The sequence below is a fragment of the Culex quinquefasciatus genome, chromosome 1 (genome assembly GCF_015732765.1).
Source record: "Culex quinquefasciatus strain JHB chromosome 1, VPISU_Cqui_1.0_pri_paternal, whole genome shotgun sequence".
NCBI lineage: Eukaryota > Metazoa > Arthropoda > Insecta > Diptera > Culicidae > Culex > Culex quinquefasciatus.
In genome coordinates this window covers 105,107,821-105,130,276 of record NC_051861.1, presented here as the reverse complement: position 1 = coordinate 105,130,276, position 22,456 = coordinate 105,107,821, and the positions used below count along the sequence as shown (strand labels likewise).

The 22,456-nt window shown below is 41.2% G+C and overlaps 1 protein-coding gene across 1 annotated transcript; it reads right to left on the bottom strand.

Moving 5' to 3' along the window:
- Positions 1-625: 625 nt before the first annotated feature.
- LOC6052343 lies at positions 626-21,852 on the bottom strand. The gene is made up of 4 exons (XM_038267096.1): positions 20,874-21,852; positions 13,033-13,080; positions 6,166-6,642; positions 626-1,820 (listed from the first exon to the last, which is right to left on the bottom strand). Exons 1-4 carry the CDS (start codon positions 21,216-21,218, stop codon positions 1,392-1,394), a joined length of 1,299 nt encoding a protein of 432 aa, XP_038123024.1. The 5' UTR covers positions 21,219-21,852; the 3' UTR covers positions 626-1,391.
- Positions 21,853-22,456: the final 604 nt, after the last annotated feature.

Here is a 22,456-nt window from a genome sequence, read left to right as displayed (position 1 = left end):
TAAAAGTAGAATAGTTGATTGTCTATTAAATTACAAAATGCATTTATTCAATATTTCATCGCCACCATTTTGGCCGCCATCTTGGGTTTACAAATTCTAAATCACTTTAGAGTAGTTAAGGGGTCATACTAAAGATCGACAACCAAAAATAAGATAACGAAAAAAAGATAGTTTTTGTCGTGATTCGATTATCGGAAGCGAAATTTTTTCAAGCCCTTCGGACTAGAGCTGGGACTTCGGATATCCGGATAATTTACATTTTTTCTATATCATCTTTTCAATCAAACCAAATCAAAAGTGATGTACGAAAATCGTATCAGTGCTAAAAATTTGGATAACAATGTTTGATGAACCAAAAACAGATTTAAGAATAAAAATGTATCATGTGATACAAAATTTAAGGTCTTTTGAATACACCACAGTCAAGAGTCAAAGCTGGCATGTATGAGTTCTAATAGAATTATCAATGCTGCAAGTTATCCGGATATCCCAAGTCCCAGCTCTACTTCGGATATTCAAGTCTGGACTGTACTTACCCTTCGTAAATGTTTTTTTTTCCGAAAATTCTTATAAATTTCGCTAAATGGATTTCTCAAGCGCAAATAAACAGTCAAACACGGGCGAATTATGTTTTGTTGATTCATTATTCCGATGATTTTATTTTACATTATTTTCAGTCTTTTTACACAATGTACACATGTAATGATTGGTTTTGTTTTGCCTATTTTACAATAATTCACTTTTTTTAATTTACGTCAGAATTTTTATTTCTTTTTTCCTAGTAACTTTGATAAAATTTCTCTCATTCCCTCTCTTTTTCTCTCTTTCGCTCTCTTAATTATCTCTTTAAGCCTTTCCTTCTTCCACCGCCTACTACTCTTCTTCGTATCGCTCCTTTTCTTCTCATTCTCTCACTCACATTCACCCTCATTCACATTCACAAGGACTAGTATCTTTTTAATTCTCTCTTTCTTCGTTACTTTCTCTTTCTCTCTCGTTAACAATGTTATACCCTCGCTAGCCTGCTCTCGCTTCACTGCTCTGCCACACTCTTCTTTATAGTTTTATTCTTTTTTGTTTTTTGTTTGCATCTCATGTATGGTTCACAATATCTTCGTCGTCGTCGTTGCCAAGAACGTTTGCAATAACTAACAAATTTTCGAGAAGCCTAACAAAGAGTGGTTTTGTGTTTGTGTGTGTTTGGATAATATCTAAATAATTTATACAGAGTTTTTATCTTTTTTGGGATTCACATGATTAAATTATGCGCTGGTTTCGCTAAGTAGGAAAAAGTAGGAAGCGGGTTCGTTGAGGAAATGAAAAAAAGGCAAGAGTATAGCTATTTACAGAAAACACCTCTCGTACTCGTCCGCATCGCTGCCGGCGTCCTATCAAACGTGCAGAATCTTGGGCAGCACTTCGCTCTCGATGAGCAGCTCGCGGTCCTCGATCGCGTCCTGCTTCCGCCGGACCAGAATCACCACGGTGAGCACGATCAGCACGAAGGCCAGGATCGCCACAAACACCCCCAGGATGACGATCTCCTTGGAGTTTTCCGGCAGCTCGGCGCTGCTGTAGATCGGCCACAGGTGGGGCCGCGCCGGCTGCTTCTGGTGCAGCGTTTGCAGCGGCGAGATCGGATCGCCGTCGGTGAACGAGCTCGCCTCCTGGATCACGTCGATCTCCTCGATGACGGAGTTGATCGCGAGGGGTCGCATCGTGGTGGTGGTGGTGGTGGTCGTCGTGCCCTGAAGGCTCACGATCACGGCTTCGCTGGTGTCGATCAGAAGCGGCGCTGACCGGATCAGCTGGTCGGTTTCCTGTGAGGGGGAAGAAGGGGAAATTGGGGGAAGGTTGAGGTTAGAATTGGTTGAAATACTTTCGGTAGCAATGAAATGTAGAGTTTTAACACCAAACCAACCGAGCTCGCGAAAAAGTCGTAAATTTCATTAGAAATTCCTCCTTTTTCGCATATTGGGAGTTTTGGTGTAAATTATAATTAGAGGAGTGACTTTGGATAATGAAAATTCAATATTAGACTTGTTAAGCTGTCCTTAAAGTATGATCCAGAAGTTTATCCGAAATACTATCCAAATAACTAAATCGTTATCCTGGCACTAACACCTAACTGGCTTGAAATCTTGTAACAAGGAATTTCTGAAATCCATTTTTTGATTTTCCGAAGACTTGCATAAATTTCACTTCAAAAAATTGAATCTTGGGATAATCGAGTCACATTTTTTGTCAAAGTTTGAGTCTTCTATCTAAAATATAGCTCCAAAAATACTTCGGATAATCGAATCACTGTCCAGCCTGTCAATCTGGATAACAACAAGAGATACTATCCAAGAAGACGCAACAGTTCAGATTAGATTATCCAAGGTTTCTTTTATCTGAAGTTCGATTATCCGAACTTTGATTTTCCGAAGCTACGATTATCCTACAGAAACGCTACAAACTTCAAATAGATAATCAAATCACAAGAAAAAAGTCTTTTTTTAATTTTCTCACTTTAAATATTAAATTCGATTCCTGCTACCCCATTTCAGTCAAATTTAAGTGGTTATCTCTATATTTTATCATTATTATGTCCACAAGCTTGAATTTTAAATTTCAAAAACATTTTTGGATTATTTTCAAGGGTCATGATTATCCGAAGATTTTTTTCCGATCTTGGGACAAGTCTGAACTGTGGTTCAATTATGCACTAGCCATGATCCATGCTTTGGAATGTTTTATGATATCTCAGTCCTTTCCAGATGAACTCTGTTTGCCACGTAACGTAACGATATCTTCATCCTCGATTATCCTTTCTATCCAAGCTTTTGATTATCCAAAGGTTTGATTATCCACTGTGATTCGGGTAATCGAATAATAATAATACAAAAATCTGTTCTAATTTTTTTTTACAGTCCAGACTCGATTATCCGAAGATTCTGAAAAAAATCCACTTAGGAAATTAAAATCTTCGGATAATCAAATCACGAATCATGTTTTTATCGCATTAATTTTTTTTTTTTATTTTTGAGCCAAAGTATGACCCCCAAATTACTTAAAGTGATTTAGAATTTTTTTTATGGCGTCTAAATGAAATGTTGAAAAAATGCATTAAGTATTTAAATAGGCAATCAACTTAAAAAATAAATCTAAAATGGGGTCGCAGAACCCGATTTTTTTTTGTTAAAGAAAGAAAAATTTAAAAAAACACCCAAAATAACCACGGCTACGTCACGACTGTCATCCACATATAAAGTGAGTGAAGTCAAAATCGAACCAAGATCGAACCAAGTTTTTTTTCATAAATAACCTCGTAAATAACAAAAATAAAAACTTTTTTAACCTTTTTTTCTTTTTTAAATTTAATCTCAGGGGACAACTACGGGAACAGAATTTAATTCAGTCAAGCACCTAATTTTGGCATATCAGCACTGTGGTGTTCAGTGACAGCTAGTTTAAAGCTTTTTTTACTGAAATTTTATTAGTATTCAATTCATTTTAAATCAACGGTCAGGAATTTTATTTCAAGGTAATTTAAGCTATTAAGATTTTTATTTAAATTTAGTGAGTTTGGTTGTATTGTATCGTCAAGTAGAACTTTGTTTCATTGACCTAATTAAATATGGAAAAATTAGGTAATAAATGTCGCAAATATTTGCTTAAAGTAAAAAAACCAGTAAAAAAAATAATTGTGTGAACAAAATTTATGTATTTATTTCATACGACCATTTCAAAAATAATACGTAAACAATATTGACAGCGCCTCTGGCGGGGACTTCAGGAAACTGCATGAGTGTCAAATAGAGACCCTAAATAGGGAGACTGGTCTAAGCTGGCTTAATCGATCTGGCAACGTATGTTTTGAGCTTGGCAACACTGATAAGTTTTGCTAAGCGTAAAGGCAAATGCTCGTTTGGATACGTCAAACTCGTGTCTGTTTGGGTACGTCAAATTCACTTCGACCAGTCTCCTTATTTAGGATCTCTAGTGTCAAATCCCTGAAAATAACTTGTCAGTGATCCGATTTTCCAAAGTCCAAAATACTACCAGCGACGTTTTGGCCGCCATCTTGGATTACTCATTTCCAGACCATTTTGAATCATATGAGCTGTCATCATTAGGCTCTGAAAGCCCCAGTATGAATATTGTTGAAGATTCGATTATCCGAATAGATACGGATAATCGAACCTGGTATGATAAAAGCAACGGATAACTGAAACTACCATCGGTAAAGGATCCGGATTCTGAACTGAACCTGATCATTCTTTCTGATTAAATTATCCAAGTGTGATTCGGATTATCCAACTTCAGAAATTGAGGTATGGAGACTTGAAAATTATCCAACCTTTCAATCCAGGATTGCATTTGCAATTCTAGAAAGGAGACTAAATTAATTGAATGTTAAGACATTTATTCTGTCAATCTGATGTCAATCTGGCTAGCTTGAACACTCTTAGCCAAGCTTAATGTAGACAATTTAAATATAAATAAATATATGGATAATCACTCCGGATATTGCTTCTTGGATAAAAGCTTATCATGCTACCTTGATTCTGGATAGTCTTGATCCATGAGATTTAATGAAAATACGCAAAAACAATCTTTTAAAAATCAACCATCAACCAATAGTCTAACAGATAACTTTTAATTCATTATGACAATTTTACATGTTGTCAATCCGGATAATCCTTCAATTTTTATCCGGGTTACTAACGGAAATTTATCTTAAATAAATATTATCATTGAATTGACAGCGCATCCTGAAAATGTTATTCGGATAATCGCTATCAACCAAAAAAAATCAACCAACTCGTTGGAAAACCCAGATTGTTTTGCAGATAACGATTATCAATATCGAGAGTTTTTTTAGATAGATCCAATAAACCAAATTTTCAGTTTTTGCTTTTTGGGTGTTTTTTAATACCCCTGACTCAAGGCGGTTTCAAAAAGCAAGAACTGGAAATTTGGTTTATTGGATCTATCTAAAAAAAACTCCTGATATGATTTGTCTTTCAAATGTAAACAATGAGCGTATTCCGCTTTCTCCACTGGAAATTGACATACGGTGTGAGGGGGATACACATTGAATGTTTACATTTGTTTATCAAACCTTATTAAAATCTAGAATTATGTGGCTCATCCACAGAATAGCAGCTGCTTATTTCTTTTAAAAAACAGCAAACTTAACCACAAATCAATAACTAAACATAAATATCTTGCCAATTTCTAGAGTTATTTACGTGCGCATGTATTGCGTGTACGTACACGAAAAAGATTGAGGTTAAATTTTGTACCCTCCAGCAAAACAAATGGCGTGCTAGTGTGCGTGAGATCGGGCTTAGATAACTCTATACGGATAGAAACTCACCACAGCAAATTTTGAATTCACCACCAAGGCATACATATTAGATAAGGTAAAGCGGGATTTCCGGCTGTCAAATAATAGTTAGCATGAAAACCAGATTTTATACAGTCCTGACTCGATTATCCGAAGGCCTCGGAAAAATTTCAATTATTGAATCCAGGGCTGAGCTGTAGGTTAGTCGAGGTTAGTCGTCGACTAACAAGTTCTTTACAAAAAATGTCGCCCTCCTTAAACAATTTGGCGCCCTCAGCAGGGCCCAAGAGAAACATTGCATTTTGCAAATTTGCCAAGTTGCCGATTTGTGCTGCGCCTTCATGAAAAAGATAAAGCGCCCCCTCAGGCCATTTTTTGCAAATTTCAAAAAAATGCCTAAAGGAGATGAATCTTTGGATAATCGAAACTTCAGATCTGGGTGGTGAAAAGAGAGAACGCGTAACGCGATTTTCGAATGATCCTTCTTTGCTTGCATAAAAAAGGAGGTGGTTCAAGCACAAGCGTGACTTTTTTTCTTGTAATAATTTGTTTTGTAACCTGTTGTGGGTATTTTTTAAAGTTTTTTGTTCAGTATGAAGCGTTTTGCACGAAGTTTTGCCCGTTTCTGCACATACACCAATTGCAATCGGATAAAAGAGGTTTCCTCCGGTTTTCGGAAGACAAAGAACTCAGAAGTTAGCCAATCAGGATAGTTCATGGATAACGTTAAGGATAATTAAATTCGAGAGTTCTTCTAATTTTGGATAACACAGAGAGCAATTTGAATTATCCAAAGCCACACGTTAAAAGAGATAAAAAATGGTACCAACCTTATTCCGACACGTCACGTGCACATGATACTTGGTGTTTGGCCACAGCGACAGCTCAACCTTGGCCGTTTCGGTAAGCAGATTCCCGGTCAAACCTCCGCCGGAGATCTCCCACGACACCAGACACTGGTGGAAGCTTTGCTGCTGCTCCGAGCTTCCGCTCGTCGACTTCAGCTCCTGCAGCGACGCCGTCGATTGGCTCAACGCCTGGATTATCCGGGACACGGCACTCGAGTTGGCGGCGCCATCCCGCGCGATCCGTGACAACCGCTCGACGTTTTCACTCGCGGCGAGTGGCGACGGCACTACGGCCTGCGGATGCGGCTGGTGCTCCAGCAGCTCCTCCGGTGTGGTCCACTCGATGTCGGCCGTCACGACCGATTCGTTCCGGATCATGCGGCTCAGGCTGAGCAGCAGGCGGTGCGTCAGCTCGTTCTCCTTGCGGATCTGGTGGTTACGGTTGCACACGTCCCAGCACTCTAGAACGAAGGACCGGTTAGAGAACTTCTGACGAAAGAAGGGTCGCCCAAAATAAAAGGGACGAGGGAATTTCTCCGAAATGACCAACGACTAGACCCGGCTAGACTGCGCCTTCCCAAGAAGGCATTCCCTTATCTGGCGGGTATTTATTTTTTGTGTATTCCCGTCCCTTCGCTCTCGTTTTCAACCTCATTTATTTTTATGACATCGACCTGGTAGCGTCCCGCGCGCCCCTTTCAACCGCGCCCCGTTTGTTTTAAGAATCCTCCGAATGCGCCCTCCTCCTAATAAATTATCAAACCCTCCTTCACGCGCGGTCGTTCGCCGGCGTCCAAGATTTGTTTATTAGCTACCAACGAAAAAACCTAAAACGAAAATCCAGTTTCACCCCTCCCCGCGAGTCTGCGCTGGTCCACGGAAGAAGAGTTTTGGCTCCTGCAGAGACCCCTTAAACCACTGGCGCGCCATAAATTAGAACGATGTTTTCGAGATAACCCAAGAAAGTGTGTGCACAGGTGCACAGGTTTGTACTCTGGTGGGACGGAGCGATAACTTCGACGTGGTCAACGTGCCCGGAATGTTATCCGGGCAAAAGGGTACAAATGTTTTGATAAGACGATTTTACTGGAAGTTTTACTCCAATAAATTAACAAGATACGACAAAAGGGGCGTAACGCCCCCAACTGTCAAACTGCTCTCCCAAGCGATCGCAGCGCCAATAGTGCGTAGACGCGCCGCATCATTGTTATTAATTTGATACCACGTCAATTCAATTACTCTTTCTTTTTCAATTTGAAGAACCAAGCCCCTAACACTTCGTCTCACTTGAGCGACTTCCCTCAAAAATAACACAACCACCAACATTACGTTCCGTTTTCCTTCCAGAAACTATTAATCGAATTTATTACAACCCAAAACTACACTCTCCCGATGTGCCCGGCCGTCACTCCGGCGCACAACGCCCCCTTTTACAATCCACTAAGATTGTAGAAAGCCCCTGTCAACCGAACAGGAGGGCCCCGAAAAACAAGCTCGTAATATAAAAGTTAACCCGTATAGGCCTGGGTGAAATTGGAATCACTAAAATGGCCATAACTCAGCGAAAACTCAACCAATTTACATACTTCTTTATTAGTTGGACTCGTTAGAATGTCTATTTTCCGAAAATGACCCGCAGAACCCGGAAATGTTCCGGTGGCCGGAGATATTCCGGTGGGTCACTGGGTCAAACAGGGTCAAAAATGGCCATTTTTGGGTCCCGCACTATTTTGTTGATAGAAATCTTGGAAAAAACACATTTTTTCATGTTACGATCTTTGTTCTGCCAACAGACAATACTGACCAATGATTTTGCACCACCGGGGATGTTCCGGATTGAGCGGGCAGGTTCCCTACCCCGGGGGGAACCGGTCAAGGGACGGTCAGAAATAAAACTATTTCTATCATGGCAATATGGGTGTCAAAGTTCATCATTTTCAAAATCAAGCTCATCTTTGATCCCCAAAACCACTTTTGGACCGATCTGGCCACTTTGGGACCGGTTCCCGGTACTCCAGTGAAATCCGGAATAAGGCAAATTACGGGAATATTTCTGAACAATTTTTGACTGGGCAATATGGGAGTCAAAGTTCATCATTTTCAAAACAAAGCTCATCCATGATCCCCAGAACCACTTTTGGATCGATCTGGCCACTTTGGGACCGGTTCCCGGTACTCCGGTGGAACCCTGAATATGGCAAATTACGGGATTATTTCTGTATAATTTTTGACTGGGCAATATGGGTGTCAAAGTTCATCATTTTCAAAACAAAGCTCATCCATGATCACCAAAACCACTTTTGGACCGATCTGGCCACTTCAGGACCGGTTCCCGGTACTCCGGTGGAACTCGGAATATGGCAAATTACGGGATTATTTCTGTATCATTTTTGGCATGGCAATATGGATGTCAAAGTTCATCATTTTCAAAATCAGGCTCATCTATGATCCCCAAAACCACTTTTGGACCGATCTGGCCACTTTGGGACCGGTTCCCGGTACTCCAGTGAAATCGGAATATGGCAAATTACGGGATTATTTCTGAACAATTTTTGACTGGGCAATATGGGTGTCAAAGTTCATCATTTTCAAAATTTAGCTCATCCATGATCCCCAGAACCACTTTTGGATCGATCTGGCCACTTTGGGACCGGTTCCCGGTACTCGGTGGAACTCGGAATATGGCAAATTACGGGATTATTCCTGAATAATTTTTGACAGGGATATATGGATGTCAATGTTCATCATTTTCAAAATCAAGCTCATTTATGATCCCAAAACCACTTTTGGACCGATCTGGCCACTTTGGGACCGGTTCCCGGTACTCGGTGGAACTCGGAATATGGCAAATTACGGGATTATTCCTGAATAATTTTTGACAGGGCAATATGGATGTCAATGTTCATCATTTTCAAAATCAAGCTCATTTATGATCCCCAAAACCACTTTTTGACCGATCTGGCCACTTTGGGACCGGTTCCCGGTACTCCGGTGGAACTCGGAATATGGCAAATTACGGGATTATTCCTGAATAATTTTGACAGGGCAATATGGATGTCAAAGTTGATAATTTTCAAAACCAAGCTCATACATAATTTCCAAAACCACTTTTGGATCGATCTGGCCACATTGGGACCGGTTCCCGGTACTCCGGTGGATCTCGGAATATGGCAAATTACGGGATTATTTCTGAATAATTTTTGACAGGGCAATATGGATGTCAAAGTTCATCATTTTCAAAATCAAGCTCATTTATGATCCCCAAAACCACTTTTGGACCGATCTGGCCACTTTGGGACCGGTTCCCGGTACTCCGGTGGAACTCGGAATATGGAAAATTACGGGATTATTCCTGAATAATTTTTGACAGGGCAATATGGATGTCAATGTTCATTATTTTCATAATTTAGCTCATCTATGATCCCCAAAACCACTTTTGGACCGATCTGGCCACTTTGAGGCCGGTACTCCCGGAATATGGCAAATTAGGGATTATTTCTGAATAATGATGAACTTTGACATCCATATTGCCATGCCATAAATTATCCCGTAATTTGCCTTATTTCCACCGGTACCACCGGTCCCAAAGTGGCCAGATCGGTCCAAAATGAGATCATGAAATGATGAACTTTGACATCCATATTGCCCAGACAAAAATATTCAGAAATCATCCGTAATTTGCCATATTCCATTTCACTGGATGGAGTACCGGGAACCGGTCCCAAAGTGGCCAGATCGGTCTAAAAGTGGTTTTGTGATCATGGATGAGCTTTGTTTTGAAAATGATGAACTTTGACTTCCATATTGCCCAGTCAAAATTGTTCAGAAATAATCCCATAATTTGCCTTGTTCCGGAGTACCGGGAACCGGTCCCAAAGTGGCCAGATCGGTCAAAAGTGGTTTTGGGATCATAGATGAGCTTGATTTGAAAATGATGTACTTTGACATCCATATTGCCCTGTCAAAATTATTCAGAAATAATCCGTAATTTGCCATATTCAGATCCACCGGAGTACCGGGAACCGGTCCCAATGTGGCCAGATCGGTCAAAAGTGGTTTTTGGATCATAAATGACAAATGATGAACTTTGACATCCATATTGCCCTGTCAAAATATTCAGAAATAATCCGTAATTTGCCATATTCCGAGTTCCCTGGAGTACCGGGAACCGGACCCAAAGTGGCCAGATCGGTCCAAAAGTGGTTTTGGGGATCATAGATGAGCTAAATTATGAAAATGATGAACATTGACATCCATATTGCCCTGACAAAATTATTCAGGAATAATCCCGTAATTTGCCATATTCCGAGTTCCACCGGAGTACCGGGAACCGGTCCCAAAGTGGCCAGATCGGTCCAAAAGTGGTTTTGGGGATCATAAATGAGCTTGATTTTGAAAATGATGAACATTGACATCCATATTGCCCTGTCAAAAATTATTCAGGAATAATCCCGTAATTTGCCATATTCCGAGTTCCACCGGAGTACCGGGAACCGGTCCCAAAGTGGCCAGATCGTTTCAAAAGTGGTTTTGGGATCATAAATGAGCTTGATTTTGAAAATGATGAACTTTGACATCCATATTGCCCTGTCAAAAATTATTCAGGAATAATCCCGTAATTTGCCATATTCCGATTTCACTGGAGTACCGGGAACCGGTCCCAAAGTGGCCAATCGATCAAAATGGTTTTGGGGATCATAAATGAGCTTGATTTTGAAAATGATGAACTTTGACATCCATATTGCCCTGTCAAAATTATTCAGAAATAATCCCGTAATTTGCCATATTCCGATTTCACTGGGTACCGGGAACCGGTCCCAAAGTGGCCAGATCGGTCTAAAAGTGGTTTTGGGGATCATAAATGAGCTTTGTTTTGAAAATGATGAACTTTGGCTTCCATATTGCCCTGTCAAAATTATTCAGGAATAATCCCGTAATTTGCCATATTTCGGGTTCCACCGGAGTACCGGGAACCGGTCCCAAAGTGGCCAGATCGGTCCAAAAGTGGTTTTGGGGATCATAAATGAGCTAAATTATGAAAATGATGAACATTGACATCCATATTGCCCTGTCAAAAATTATTCAGGAATAATCCCGTAATTTTCCATAATCCGGGTTCCACCGGAGTACCGGGAACCGGTCCCAAAGTGGCCAGATCGATCCAAAAGTGGTTCTGGGGATCATGGACGAGCTTAATTTTGAAAATGATGAACTTTGACACCCATATTGCCCAGTCAAAAATTGTTCAGAAATAATCCCGTAATTTGCCATATTCCGGATTTCACTGGAGTACCGGGAACCGGTCCCAAAGTGGCCAGATCGATCCAAAAGTGGTTTTGGGGATCATAGATGAGCTTGATTTTGAAAATAATGAACTTTGACATCCATATTGCCATGCCAAAAATTATACAGAAATAATCCCGTAATTTGCCATATTCCGAGTTCCACCGGAGTACCGGGAACCGGTCACGAAGTGGCCAGATCGGTCCAAAAGTGGTTTTGGTGATCATGGATGAGCTTTGTTTTGAAAATGATGAACTTTGACACCCATATTGCCCAGTCAAAATTATACAGAAATAATCCCTAATTTGCCATATTCCGGGTTCCACCGAGTACCGGGAACCGGTCCCAAAGTGGCCAGATCGATCCAAAAGTGGTTCTGGGGATCATTGATGAGCTTTGTTTTGAAAATGATGAACTTTGACTCCCATATTGCCCAGTCAAAATTGTTCAGAAATATTCCCGTAATTTGCCTTATTCCGGATTTCACTGGAGTACCGGGAACCGGTCCCAAAGTGGCCAGATCGGTCCAAAAGTGGTTTTGGGGATCAAAGATGAGCTTGATTTTGAAAATGATGAACTTTGACACCCATATTGCCATGATAGAAATAGTTTTATTTCTGACCGTCCCTTGACCGGTTCCCCGGGTAGGGAACCTGCCCGTTCAATCCGGAACATCCCCGGAGGTGCAAAATCATTGGTCAGTATTGTCTGTTGGTAGAACAAAGATCGTAACATGAAAAAATGTGTTTTTTTCCAAGATTTCTATCAACAAAATAGTGCGGGACCCAAAATGGCCATTTTGACCCTGTTTGACCCAGTGACCCACCGGAATATCTCCGGCCACCGGAACATTTCCGGGTTCTGCGGGTCATTTTCGGAAAATAGACATTCTAACGAGTCCAACTAATAAAGAAGTATGCAAATTGGTTGAGTTTTCGCTGAGTTATGGCCATTTTAGTGATTCCAATTTCACCCAGGCCTATACGGGTTAAATGAACCGAAACGGGTCCCACGACGGCTCCGACTCCGTCGGTGCGTGTCACCATCGGAGCCAACGTACGAAGGGGCCCCGGGGCGCAGCCCCATCCCTGGTTCATCAACCAGACAAGAGGGGCGCGCGGCGACGAACGAGGAAAACATTGTCTAATTGTCATCTCGTCGCGCCGCGGCCCCGACCCCAAGTCTAGTGAACGGGTCGTCCGGAAGGAAAACTAACACATTTAATTGCTTCCCGCTTTTTGAACTCGGAACCTCGGCGTTTCCCCCAGAAGGAACATTGTAAAAACACACCAATTTCCGGTCTCGTTTTACACTTTCCCGACTTGGAGTCCGACCCCCGGAAAATGGTCACTTATCACTTTCAATGATCGCCACTAGGAGGCGGTAGTGTCGGATAGCCACCCACAACCCGACTCGACGGTCCTCGGGAATAGTTTCAATTAAAGTGGGACCACCAGACGATGCGTTGGACGGATGCTGTAAACGACAAATGTCGGTTCCCGCTCCCTCTTGGTCGGTTGGTCATTTCGGAGGTTTGCGGGTTAGAGTCACGGAGGTATGACTTACCATTGCGCATTCCCGCTGGTTCGTGCACAGGATGTCCTTGATGGAGCGCTGGAAGGAGGAAAAAAGGAGAAGAATTGGTTAGTTGTTGGCTTTAAAAGAGTTTGGTGGAAGACTCTATTCAAGTTTGTTGATACCCGCTGATAAACAAAAGCGACCATTTGACAGCTGTGGTGAGTAAGGAAATTCACCACCTTGCGGCAGCTGTGTTGAGAGAAGCTGTCAAAAATTGTTGCTTACATTTGAATTAAGTTCAGTTTTACTAAATTAGAAATAAAGAAATACGACATTCCGGACACTTTGAAGCCGGATTCTTGCTATCTTAGTTGGAAGCAAGACTGAACTTTTTGGAGAAATCTCAAAATACGGAGTCATATTGCTAACATTTTAAGAAGTCAAGGTCAGAGCCCTTGGTAGACTAGAACAAAAGTTTTACTTAAAAAGAGTTTGGTGGAAAACTTTATTTAAAGTTGGTATGACTTCCAACGATAAACAAAAACGACGTTGAGCCATTTGACAGCTGTGGCACGAAGTGATTTGTTTACCTTTTTTGGTAGCCTCAGCAATCGTCAAATCAATACAAAACTGCTGCCGGATCTTTTCCGGGAGGGATCCGGAAAAAGATCCAGCAGCAATTTGTATTGATTTGACGTTTGCTGAGGGTGTCGAAAAGTTTGTATATGTTCTGCTTGCAAAATACAATAGCAGCTACGTATTAAGCAGCTGTCAAAGTATTTGTTTGAATTTGAATTATTTTCAGTTAAATACGACTTTCCGAACATTTTCACTATCAAGCAGCTGTCAAATGTTGTTGTTTACAAGTAAAATCACTTGCATAATTTTGGTTTTAGTTTGGATAATTTTTGCAGCGGGATTTCTACTGTCATTGGTTGAAATCAGATCAGATTGTAGAGTTGGAGTTGGCTAGTTTTTGACCTCTTAGTTGTGTGAGTTGATTTTGGAATCGAAATCGATAGAGTTGCGTCGAATAGCTTAACCATCAGATGCTAGAATAAGAATCACTAAAATTTTCAGAAACCGGAATCGGAGCCGTGAAAAACTAGCCTGACTCGGCATCCCTGGGAGGAATAGAATATAAAAAGAAAGTTGGAAGCTGCAATGTCTGAATAAACCAAACGTAAAAGTCGAATCGTCCGCAATGAACAAAGGCCGTTTGACAGCTGTGGTGAGTATGGAAATTCACCACTTTGCGACAGCTAGTAGTTGTCAAAATTGTTTTTTTTTGCAATAAATTTCATTTAAATTAAAGAAATACAACCTTCCAGACATTTTGCAGCCAGGTTCCTGCTGTTTTTGGTTGGAATCAGAACTGAAGAGTTGTGAATGGAGTCAATGTCGGTAGAGTGGAGTTTTTTTAGAGAGCTGGAGTCAGAATTGGAGTCGCCAAATCTTCAAAAGCCAGAGTAAGAACCGCAAAAATTGTAAGAAGTGGAAGTCGGAGTCGTGAAAAAATCCCCTTTGAGGAATAGAACCCGAAAAGAAAGATTCATGCTGCATTTCTGACCATTTTCGTATTTAAAAAAAAATCAACGTAAAAATCGAATCGCCCGCAATAAACAAAAGCCGTTTGCCAGCGGTCAATATGGAAATTCACCACAGCAGCGTCGGTGCCAAGCATCTGTCAGAAGTGGTTGTTTACAACTCAATTAAGTTGCACAAATCCGGTTTTCTGGACTTTTTCAGCCGAATTTCTACTGTCATTGGAATAGAACTTTAAAAGAAAACTCCCAGTTATGGTTTTGACTGTCTCCGTAATCACGTTCGCAGCCAAATCCACATGCAAAGCCAACTTTTTTTGCGGATTTCCTCCGGATTGTCCATTCCATGCACGTACCGTGCATGTGGACCAGCCCACGCTCAAAAAGTCGTCAGCATCCGAAACGAATTAAAAAAGGAAAAGACCCCGCCAGGATTGATTGATTTTGGCCTGTCTGTCCTCCTGGTCACGAGATTTGACGGCCCGCGGGCCAAAATTCTAGCCCGCAGATGAATCATCATCATTGTGGAAGATGCTCCCGTTCTGGAAACTATCAATCCGACTCAGGTAGCAAATCCCGAAGTGAAAAAGGGGGAAACTTGGACGTGCCCAGAATGCCAAGTCGGCCACGCCCCGTGGCCGCATAAGTAGCCGAATTAAAGCGATGCGTCTTCTTGGTTCAAGCGGAGGCTGTCAATCATGCGAATCTATTCGAAATAGAGCAGACTGGGTTGGGAACGTGGCTGGAATCGGTGATTAATGGACGCAATCATAATTTCCCTTGAACGATGGTGGCGCCGCTTCGAGGCGGGTGTTCCAACCAAACTTGACGTTTGTCGTTAAAAGTTCGTAATTGGTCCTGTAACCGCCGGAATGACCACCAGCCTGTCACTTTCAACACGTTTCCAATTACCGAGAAAGAGTCCACACCGCACAGCTTGTAATTATCCAAGTTCTACTGACTGCCGTGGTCGGCCCAACCATCAACCCTTCCGTGTCTCATCCAAGTCCAAGTACGAGATAGATTGAAACCGAACACACAATTTGTCAGACCCCGGTGAGGTGGAGGAGGACGTAAACCACAATTGCAACTATCAGATCAGATGCTGTGTGGCTTCTACTGCTCCATTTGTACCGATCGAAGCGGACAAATTCGAACAGCCATGTTGGCCACTAATTAATTGGAGTAATTGAAAGCGTACACGTATCGGCAGGCGACGACGATGTAGGTGGCAGCACCAGCTGATGCTCGAATAACCACAGAAGAAGCCATGAGTTATGGCAGAGTTTGGAGAAAGTTTTGAGACCCGACATAGGGTGGCTGACTCTATTACGTTTAAGATATTGAAAGCTGTCAAGACACTTGCACAAGAAGCTAACGCTTAAGGGCGGCTTAAGAGCCAGTGGTTGAGCGAAACGCTGCTCACTCAATCACCTACCACGGATGCAAATGGCACACACACGGGTCGCCTCGAGTCAAACTCAATCCGGAATGTTCTAGCCTTGTACATTCACCGCGAACCACCATGCATGGTGGTATCGATCAGCTACGGTGGTGAGAAGACACGTGCCAAAGGCACGGTGGGAAAAGACGCAATGAGTTCGGGATGTAAACAAAGAGCTGTCACTTTGTGTTGACGCTCCCTGTGTTTAACAACGATTCATTTTGACAGCTAACTGCAATCCTGAAGATGACCAAGAAGTGAGACAGAACATCATAATCTTTTTCCAACGAATCTGCTGGTAAAACTTTTCACAGTGCTTCCAAAATGGCGTCCGCACGTTGCACCTTCCAGCCATCGAATAACCCCCCCGGTTCAACCTGGTTCCAAACGGAAAGGCGTTCCTGTGCGGTGATGGTAATACATATTCCAATTTCCCAACCAGACCAGCTGGCGTGCCGTACGTGATGCAAAACGTTTTGCGTTTTGTCACACACTCACACAACCACAACACACAATCGGAGGAAAATTAATTTTAGAAACACAAACACAGAAACTAATCGAAACTATCACGCTCGCTCAACCCCACATGACCCCCGTCCACCCTTTTATCATCACACCACGTTGAATGCCCTGAACAGCGAGCAAATTTCGCTCAATCAGACGTATCATTGCACTAATAAGGATGCAAAATATTGAGATAAATTACAATCAGTTGCCGCGGCAGCGGCAGCGTCATTGTTGTCAGCAGGATCATCTCCGCCGAGCGTTTGCTCTCGCGACGCAAACGCTCGATGTTGGGCGGTGTCGGGCCGACAGGCGAAACGTCACCGATTTCTTATGGGGTAAAAACAGCGTTGTCGGAGGAGTTCCAAATATGACGATTGCGTCAACGCTGAACTACGCCAACCAAGTGCCGTGTCGTGCTGGTCAACGGTCCCGGGACGCGTCGTCGGTGACATTGCAGAACAAGAAAACTGCCCCTCACTGCGGGAAGAAATTGAAATTATGCGAGTCACGTTGGTCTGAGGTTAATAAAAATGATTTATGCCCATCAGTCCGGGCAGCATCCGGCCGGAGTGCACCAGCTAACCTCGGTGGAATCCGTGACGAGCAAAGAAGAGAGCGAAAATGTCAGAGCTGTCAAGACGTCGATGCACCCGCGCTTGCACGCTGACCGGTTGGGTCTGCATTTGGCGCACACGCGGTGACGCTCGGGTGGAACTAATTTAATCTGGACGGAACGGTTTCCCTGCGGGAAGGTCCCGCTTTTACCACTGTCATTCGGCGTGAAATTAGTGTATTGACGGGGGTTGGACACAGTGCAGAGTGTGCACCTGGTCAGCGCTGTTATTGACTGCGAATGATTGATTTTATTATTTAAATTTGCAAAGGTTTTACTGATTTCTTTTCTTCTTTGCTGGGATTGAGAGGAGGAATGGGCGGACAACATGAATTAATTTTCTGCCACTTTGACAGCGAATGGCTGCGGCGAATGGCTTAAATTGTCAGGTAAAAATAGAATAATGCAAGGAAGGTCGCAGAAGGATTAGTCGGAAGAGCATTATCTCTTTGAAGAAGAAATAGCATTTTTCTAATCCGTTTCGGGGACATGGCTGGTGAAAAGATATGACAATTTTCTAGTTGATTGTCAATTTTATGCATGATCTTTGCTGTGATCTTTTTAGGTCAAAGTATTAAAATCATACATTTAGACAGTTGGTCTACACGAAGAAAAAAGCGTTCGCAAAATCGAGAAAATGGGTTCATGAAATTGGAAACCAAGAACAATGCGTTTCATGGAAAGTTTCTCAAAAACGTACCTAAAATTTGAACACTTTGTTCGCTGTTTCCGATTTCATGAAGGATTGTTCACGATTTTAGGGAAATCTTTTTTCTCCATGTACATTTGTGTTTTGGACTCTGACAAGTTTGCTAACAAGTAAGTTTCTTCAAGAGAAACTTGCATTGTCTTATTCCCTGTTTTAAGCAAATTTTTAAAACAAGATATTTTTTTTTTTTTTCAAAAATTGTATCAAGTGGGACAAATTTTGGGGATATTTGGTTCACATGAGACGGCTTAGCTTGATTATGTCAAAATTTAATACTTAAATTAATATAATAGTAGGTCCAATCAGTCTTTAACAAAACTTGTGATAAAAGAAGAGTTCTGGTTGCAACAAGTCAAAAATGATGAAATTTCATATTGGACAACTATCCATTTATGGGCTGGTAATTTAAATCTATTTCTACATAGAAATATTTATCTCCTTCATATTTTATGTTGTTTTATATGCAAGAATAAAACACAAAAAAATATTATTTTTTTCAAAATACAAATCTGTAATGAAATTTCTTACATAACCAAAACAGATTTCCACATGAAAAGCTTGAAAAACACAAAAACATTTAAATAAGTTAACACAAATCTGGGAGTAAAAAAAAGGTTTATTAGAGTTTTTTTTATTAAAAAATATCAGAGACAGAATATTTTTGGACCATTTTTTTCGAAAATTTGTACTGTTTCCGTGTAAGGAAGTCATTTTGAGCAACTTTTGTACCTCGAATAAATTAACATGCCATGATTCGTTTTCATTCACTTTAAGTATTTTTGTATGCTTTTAACTTTTTTTTAGTCTTTGATTTTTTTATATAATTCCCAGCCATTTTTTTTTGTTTTTTGTTTTTTCGAAGTATATTTTCCAAAAAAATCTAAAAAAAATTAAAGATCTTCTTTATGATATTATTTATTGTTATTATTATTTATTTTTTAGTATAAAGTCTCAATAATAAACGAAAAAAATCTGTGAGTAAGAAAAGGCTACTTAATTTTTTTTTTGTTAAAAAAACATAATTTTTTATGTGTCAGAATATTTTTTGAATGGCCATTTTTTCCGAAAATTGGTATTTTTCCGTGTTTAGGAAGTCATTTGAGAAACTTTTGTTCTACGAATTTTTCAACATCTCATTTTCATTTTTCATTCAGCTTTAGTATTTTTATATGCATTCAATTTGTTTAGTTTTTGTTTTTTATATAATTTTTTAACCACTTTTTAGATTTTTTAAAATATTTTTTTCTTCTTAATCAATTTCCCGAAAATTTCTATCAAAATTCAGAGATCTACTTTATAATATTTTTTAATGCTTCAGAATTTGTTAAAAAATATATTTTTTTGCGATCTCATAGTTCATGAGGTTGGATCATAAATGGTTCAAATAATTGAAATTAAACTACGCAATTTTAAAAAAAATATATACTTTTTTATTACTCTGATCGAACCATAAAAAACAGTTTTTTTTTGTTTTTGTAGCGGAAAGATAAGCCTTTAACTTTGAAAACTATATCAGATTTTTGGTGGATTCAAATATTAGGAAAAAATCAAAATCTCAAAAAATAACAAAATAATGACAGTTTTGTAAATATATTTTCTATTTGAACAATAAAAACTGAACAATAACAGTATATGACAAAATGATGGCTTTTCAGTACGAGTTGAACTCGTACAAACCCAAACAAATGCTCTAATGAAAATTTTAAACTCTTTAAATTATGGTGATGATAATTTCATTGAGTCACTATAGAACGACAGGAAAAATAAAATAGTTGATTTTTATATTGTTTTGACACATGAAATTACTATGCAATTTTGAATTCTGAAATTGTGTTAAAGAATTTGATACGAAAGGAAAAATTTAACACAAACTTTTGAAACATACATGATGTACTTGAACAAAAAAACACAATAACAGTAATTCATGCAACAAGTTATAAAATGATGATTTTTTTGAAGAATTGATGTTCCTCTTGTAGAATAATTTTCGTAAATTTTATCATTTTTTTCTACAGATTTGGAAAGCTACAGAAATTTACGAAATTTTAAATTCAAAAGCAGTTTTTGATTCCTATTCACTAAAACGAATTCACACGAAATTTTGAACACGTTGCACCTTTGAAAATGTCTGCTGCTCACTTCTCAAACTCAGACCGACAACAAAAAGTGTCACATAACACAATCTCCAGCTTAAATCTTCCTAATCCTCCCTGCGTACGCACCAAGTTACGCAAATATCACCGGTGATCTCTGTATTGCAACTCAACAACGCACCAAAAATGTCCCTTTTTTGCTCATCCCAAAAACCCCGTGCACAAAAGGTCCTCACTCCACTTATCGTCTCATCTGAGAGAGTTTGTCCTCAAGAACAATCTTCTCCTTCAAACCCCGATCATCAGACTCTAGCCCGTCCATTGTTCCTGCCTAGGCCACCTCGCCGTCATTCTCGCTACTCTATACTCGAAGCTGTTTATCTCCGATGGCCCTTCTTGTTTCTGATATCTCGAGCGGCAGCAGCCGCGCCACATCGAGAAATCGGGTTTCACGGATTACCATCACAAAATACACCGAGAGAAAAAAATAGCAAAATCATGTTTTCGGTACCCCTCGAAACCCTCCGCCACTTGTTCCCTGTCTGGCTGTCTGAAAACCTTTCCCGCGGTTCCACCAACAAGAAGAACTCTCACATTGGTATAAATCATCTGTCAAGCAGATTGCGTTTCACTAGGTTTTCTCGAAACAGCTCCCAACCCAATTTTTGTTTCGGGTTCCTCTCTACCTGACGCACCACAGCGAAGGTGGCTCTCATTTTTCATTCTGACCAAATCGTAGCAAGCTTGGAGTGCGTCCAGGATTTTTTTTTTTTGCTGGATGCTCTCCAAGAGCGTTTGGCGCGATACTGCCCAGCGAGGTCAGTATCTCACGGCTAATGACCGCTGCCTGAACCTAACTACCGTTCAAGAGTTGGTTTTTCGTTGCTCACACGTGTGCGCTCACGATGATCGATGACCTTCCCCGGATCATCTCGCGTACTTTTTTGTAGATCTCTCTAGTTGATGAGATTATAATTACCTTTTCCAGGCAACCTTCGCGACACTGCCTAGTACTACTGGTTGAACGGTTCTTGCTGCCGTTGTTGTTGTCTCTGTTGTCAACGCGGTCCCGACTACCGGCCGCCATCATCGTCTCCACGACGGCCGGCGAAGACTTGAAGTCGACGGCCGTCGCGGACGCCGCGGCGGCATGGAAGATTGCGTGGAACCGGTGGGGCGGACCCGGATCGGTTGTTGACATTCTATCGTTGCCGCCACTTGTTCCCAGCTCCGCGTTCAGCTGGGGACGGCGAGCTCCATGGGCTAGCGCTACGACCAGCAACACCACTGCCGCCGACAGGAAGCTGCTCTTCGATGGTGACATGATGCAAGATGACGTGCTTTCGTTCGTTACTCGAATGCTTGATGGTTAGGAACTTGTGCCGATATCACTGATGCATTAAATTTGTTTACACACTACACACTCGAACACACTGCCTGGCTCCTCTCCTCTTCTATCTCATGTTACGTGCGCACTCGTGCTTCAATTCTTAATTCTTCGGCTTCACTCGATCATGCCCAGCTCCTCTTCCCAGCAAACTCCAACCTTTTTTCTGTGTTCTCCAAACTCTCACTTGCACCGAACCCCGCAGCTTCTTTTCATCACAATACACCGCAACGCATGTCGCGACGTTCTTCGCTACTCCTCCTGATTATTATTCAGCTTCAACTCATAATTTCCTTGCCCCGTATATGTGTTCAAGCCCCGAACTCTTCTGCACACAAACGCTGCTGCCGCTTCTTCTTCAGCGCACATACACACAACTCGGCTCCCCTTTTACCGTCGACGAAGTCGTTTTCAACGCCAAAGACCCGGACCCGAACCTCGGAACAAAAAAGCTGCGTGCCGCTCCCGGAGACCGTTCGAATAGAACTGAAGTCCTGCTGCGAGCGAACGCGACCAAGTGGGCCACCGATTGGTTTCGTCTCTTTCTCTTGGTTTTGCTTTGCTCCGCTTCACCGCTCATTACTTCTTTCATAAATTTCCTCTTTGGTTCGTTTTCGCTCTTTCCCTTGGTTTCCCCGTGTGTGTGTCTCTGTTGTCTTTGCCATTCTTCGGGTGCGCGCCCAGCAAACAGACTTCAGTGAAGCGCTGCGACGGTGGGAGAGTTGTTCTCAGTTTCAGGCTCTCTCTCTCTCTTGCGACGGGTACTGAACCGTGTGAAGAGAGGAAGCACGGTGTTGAGTTCTGCTTCACACTACGTTTACACGGAGGACGACTGCTCGAATTTTTCAAGCTTATAAACAACCGCTGAATGTGAATGAGAAATACCAAGAGCTAAAAATTGTTTTGGAGATTATGGTTCGCTAAACTGGCGGACCTTGGTTCGGATTGGCCTCTTGTTGATATTTCTTTGCCGTTTCCTTTTCATGATTTACAGCTGCACGAGCTTCCGAAAACTGGCTGCGTGCTGTACTGAAGAGTTCGAGTCATCTTGTTCAAAAATTCCTTGCAAAACTTTGAAATAGGATTTATTTAAATGTTTATGATGATGTGCGTTTGCAAAATTTCAGATATTCTCCATTTTTCTGGGATTAAAACATGCCGAATAAAAATAGAAA

Bases quoted from the DNA above. Each gene is read 5' to 3' on its own strand.
- LOC6052343 (XM_038267096.1), bottom strand. From the start codon at position 21,218: ATGTCACCATCGAAGAGCAGCTTCCTGTCGGCGGCAGTGGTGTTGCTG. The intron at 6,643-13,032 runs GTAAGTCATACC...TTCGTTCTAGAG, and splicing joins ACCAGCGGGAATGCGCAATG to TGCTGGGACGTGTGCAACCG. The intron at 1,821-6,165 runs GTTGGTACCATT...TCCCCCTCACAG, and splicing joins ACGTGACGTGTCGGAATAAG to GAAACCGACCAGCTGATCCG.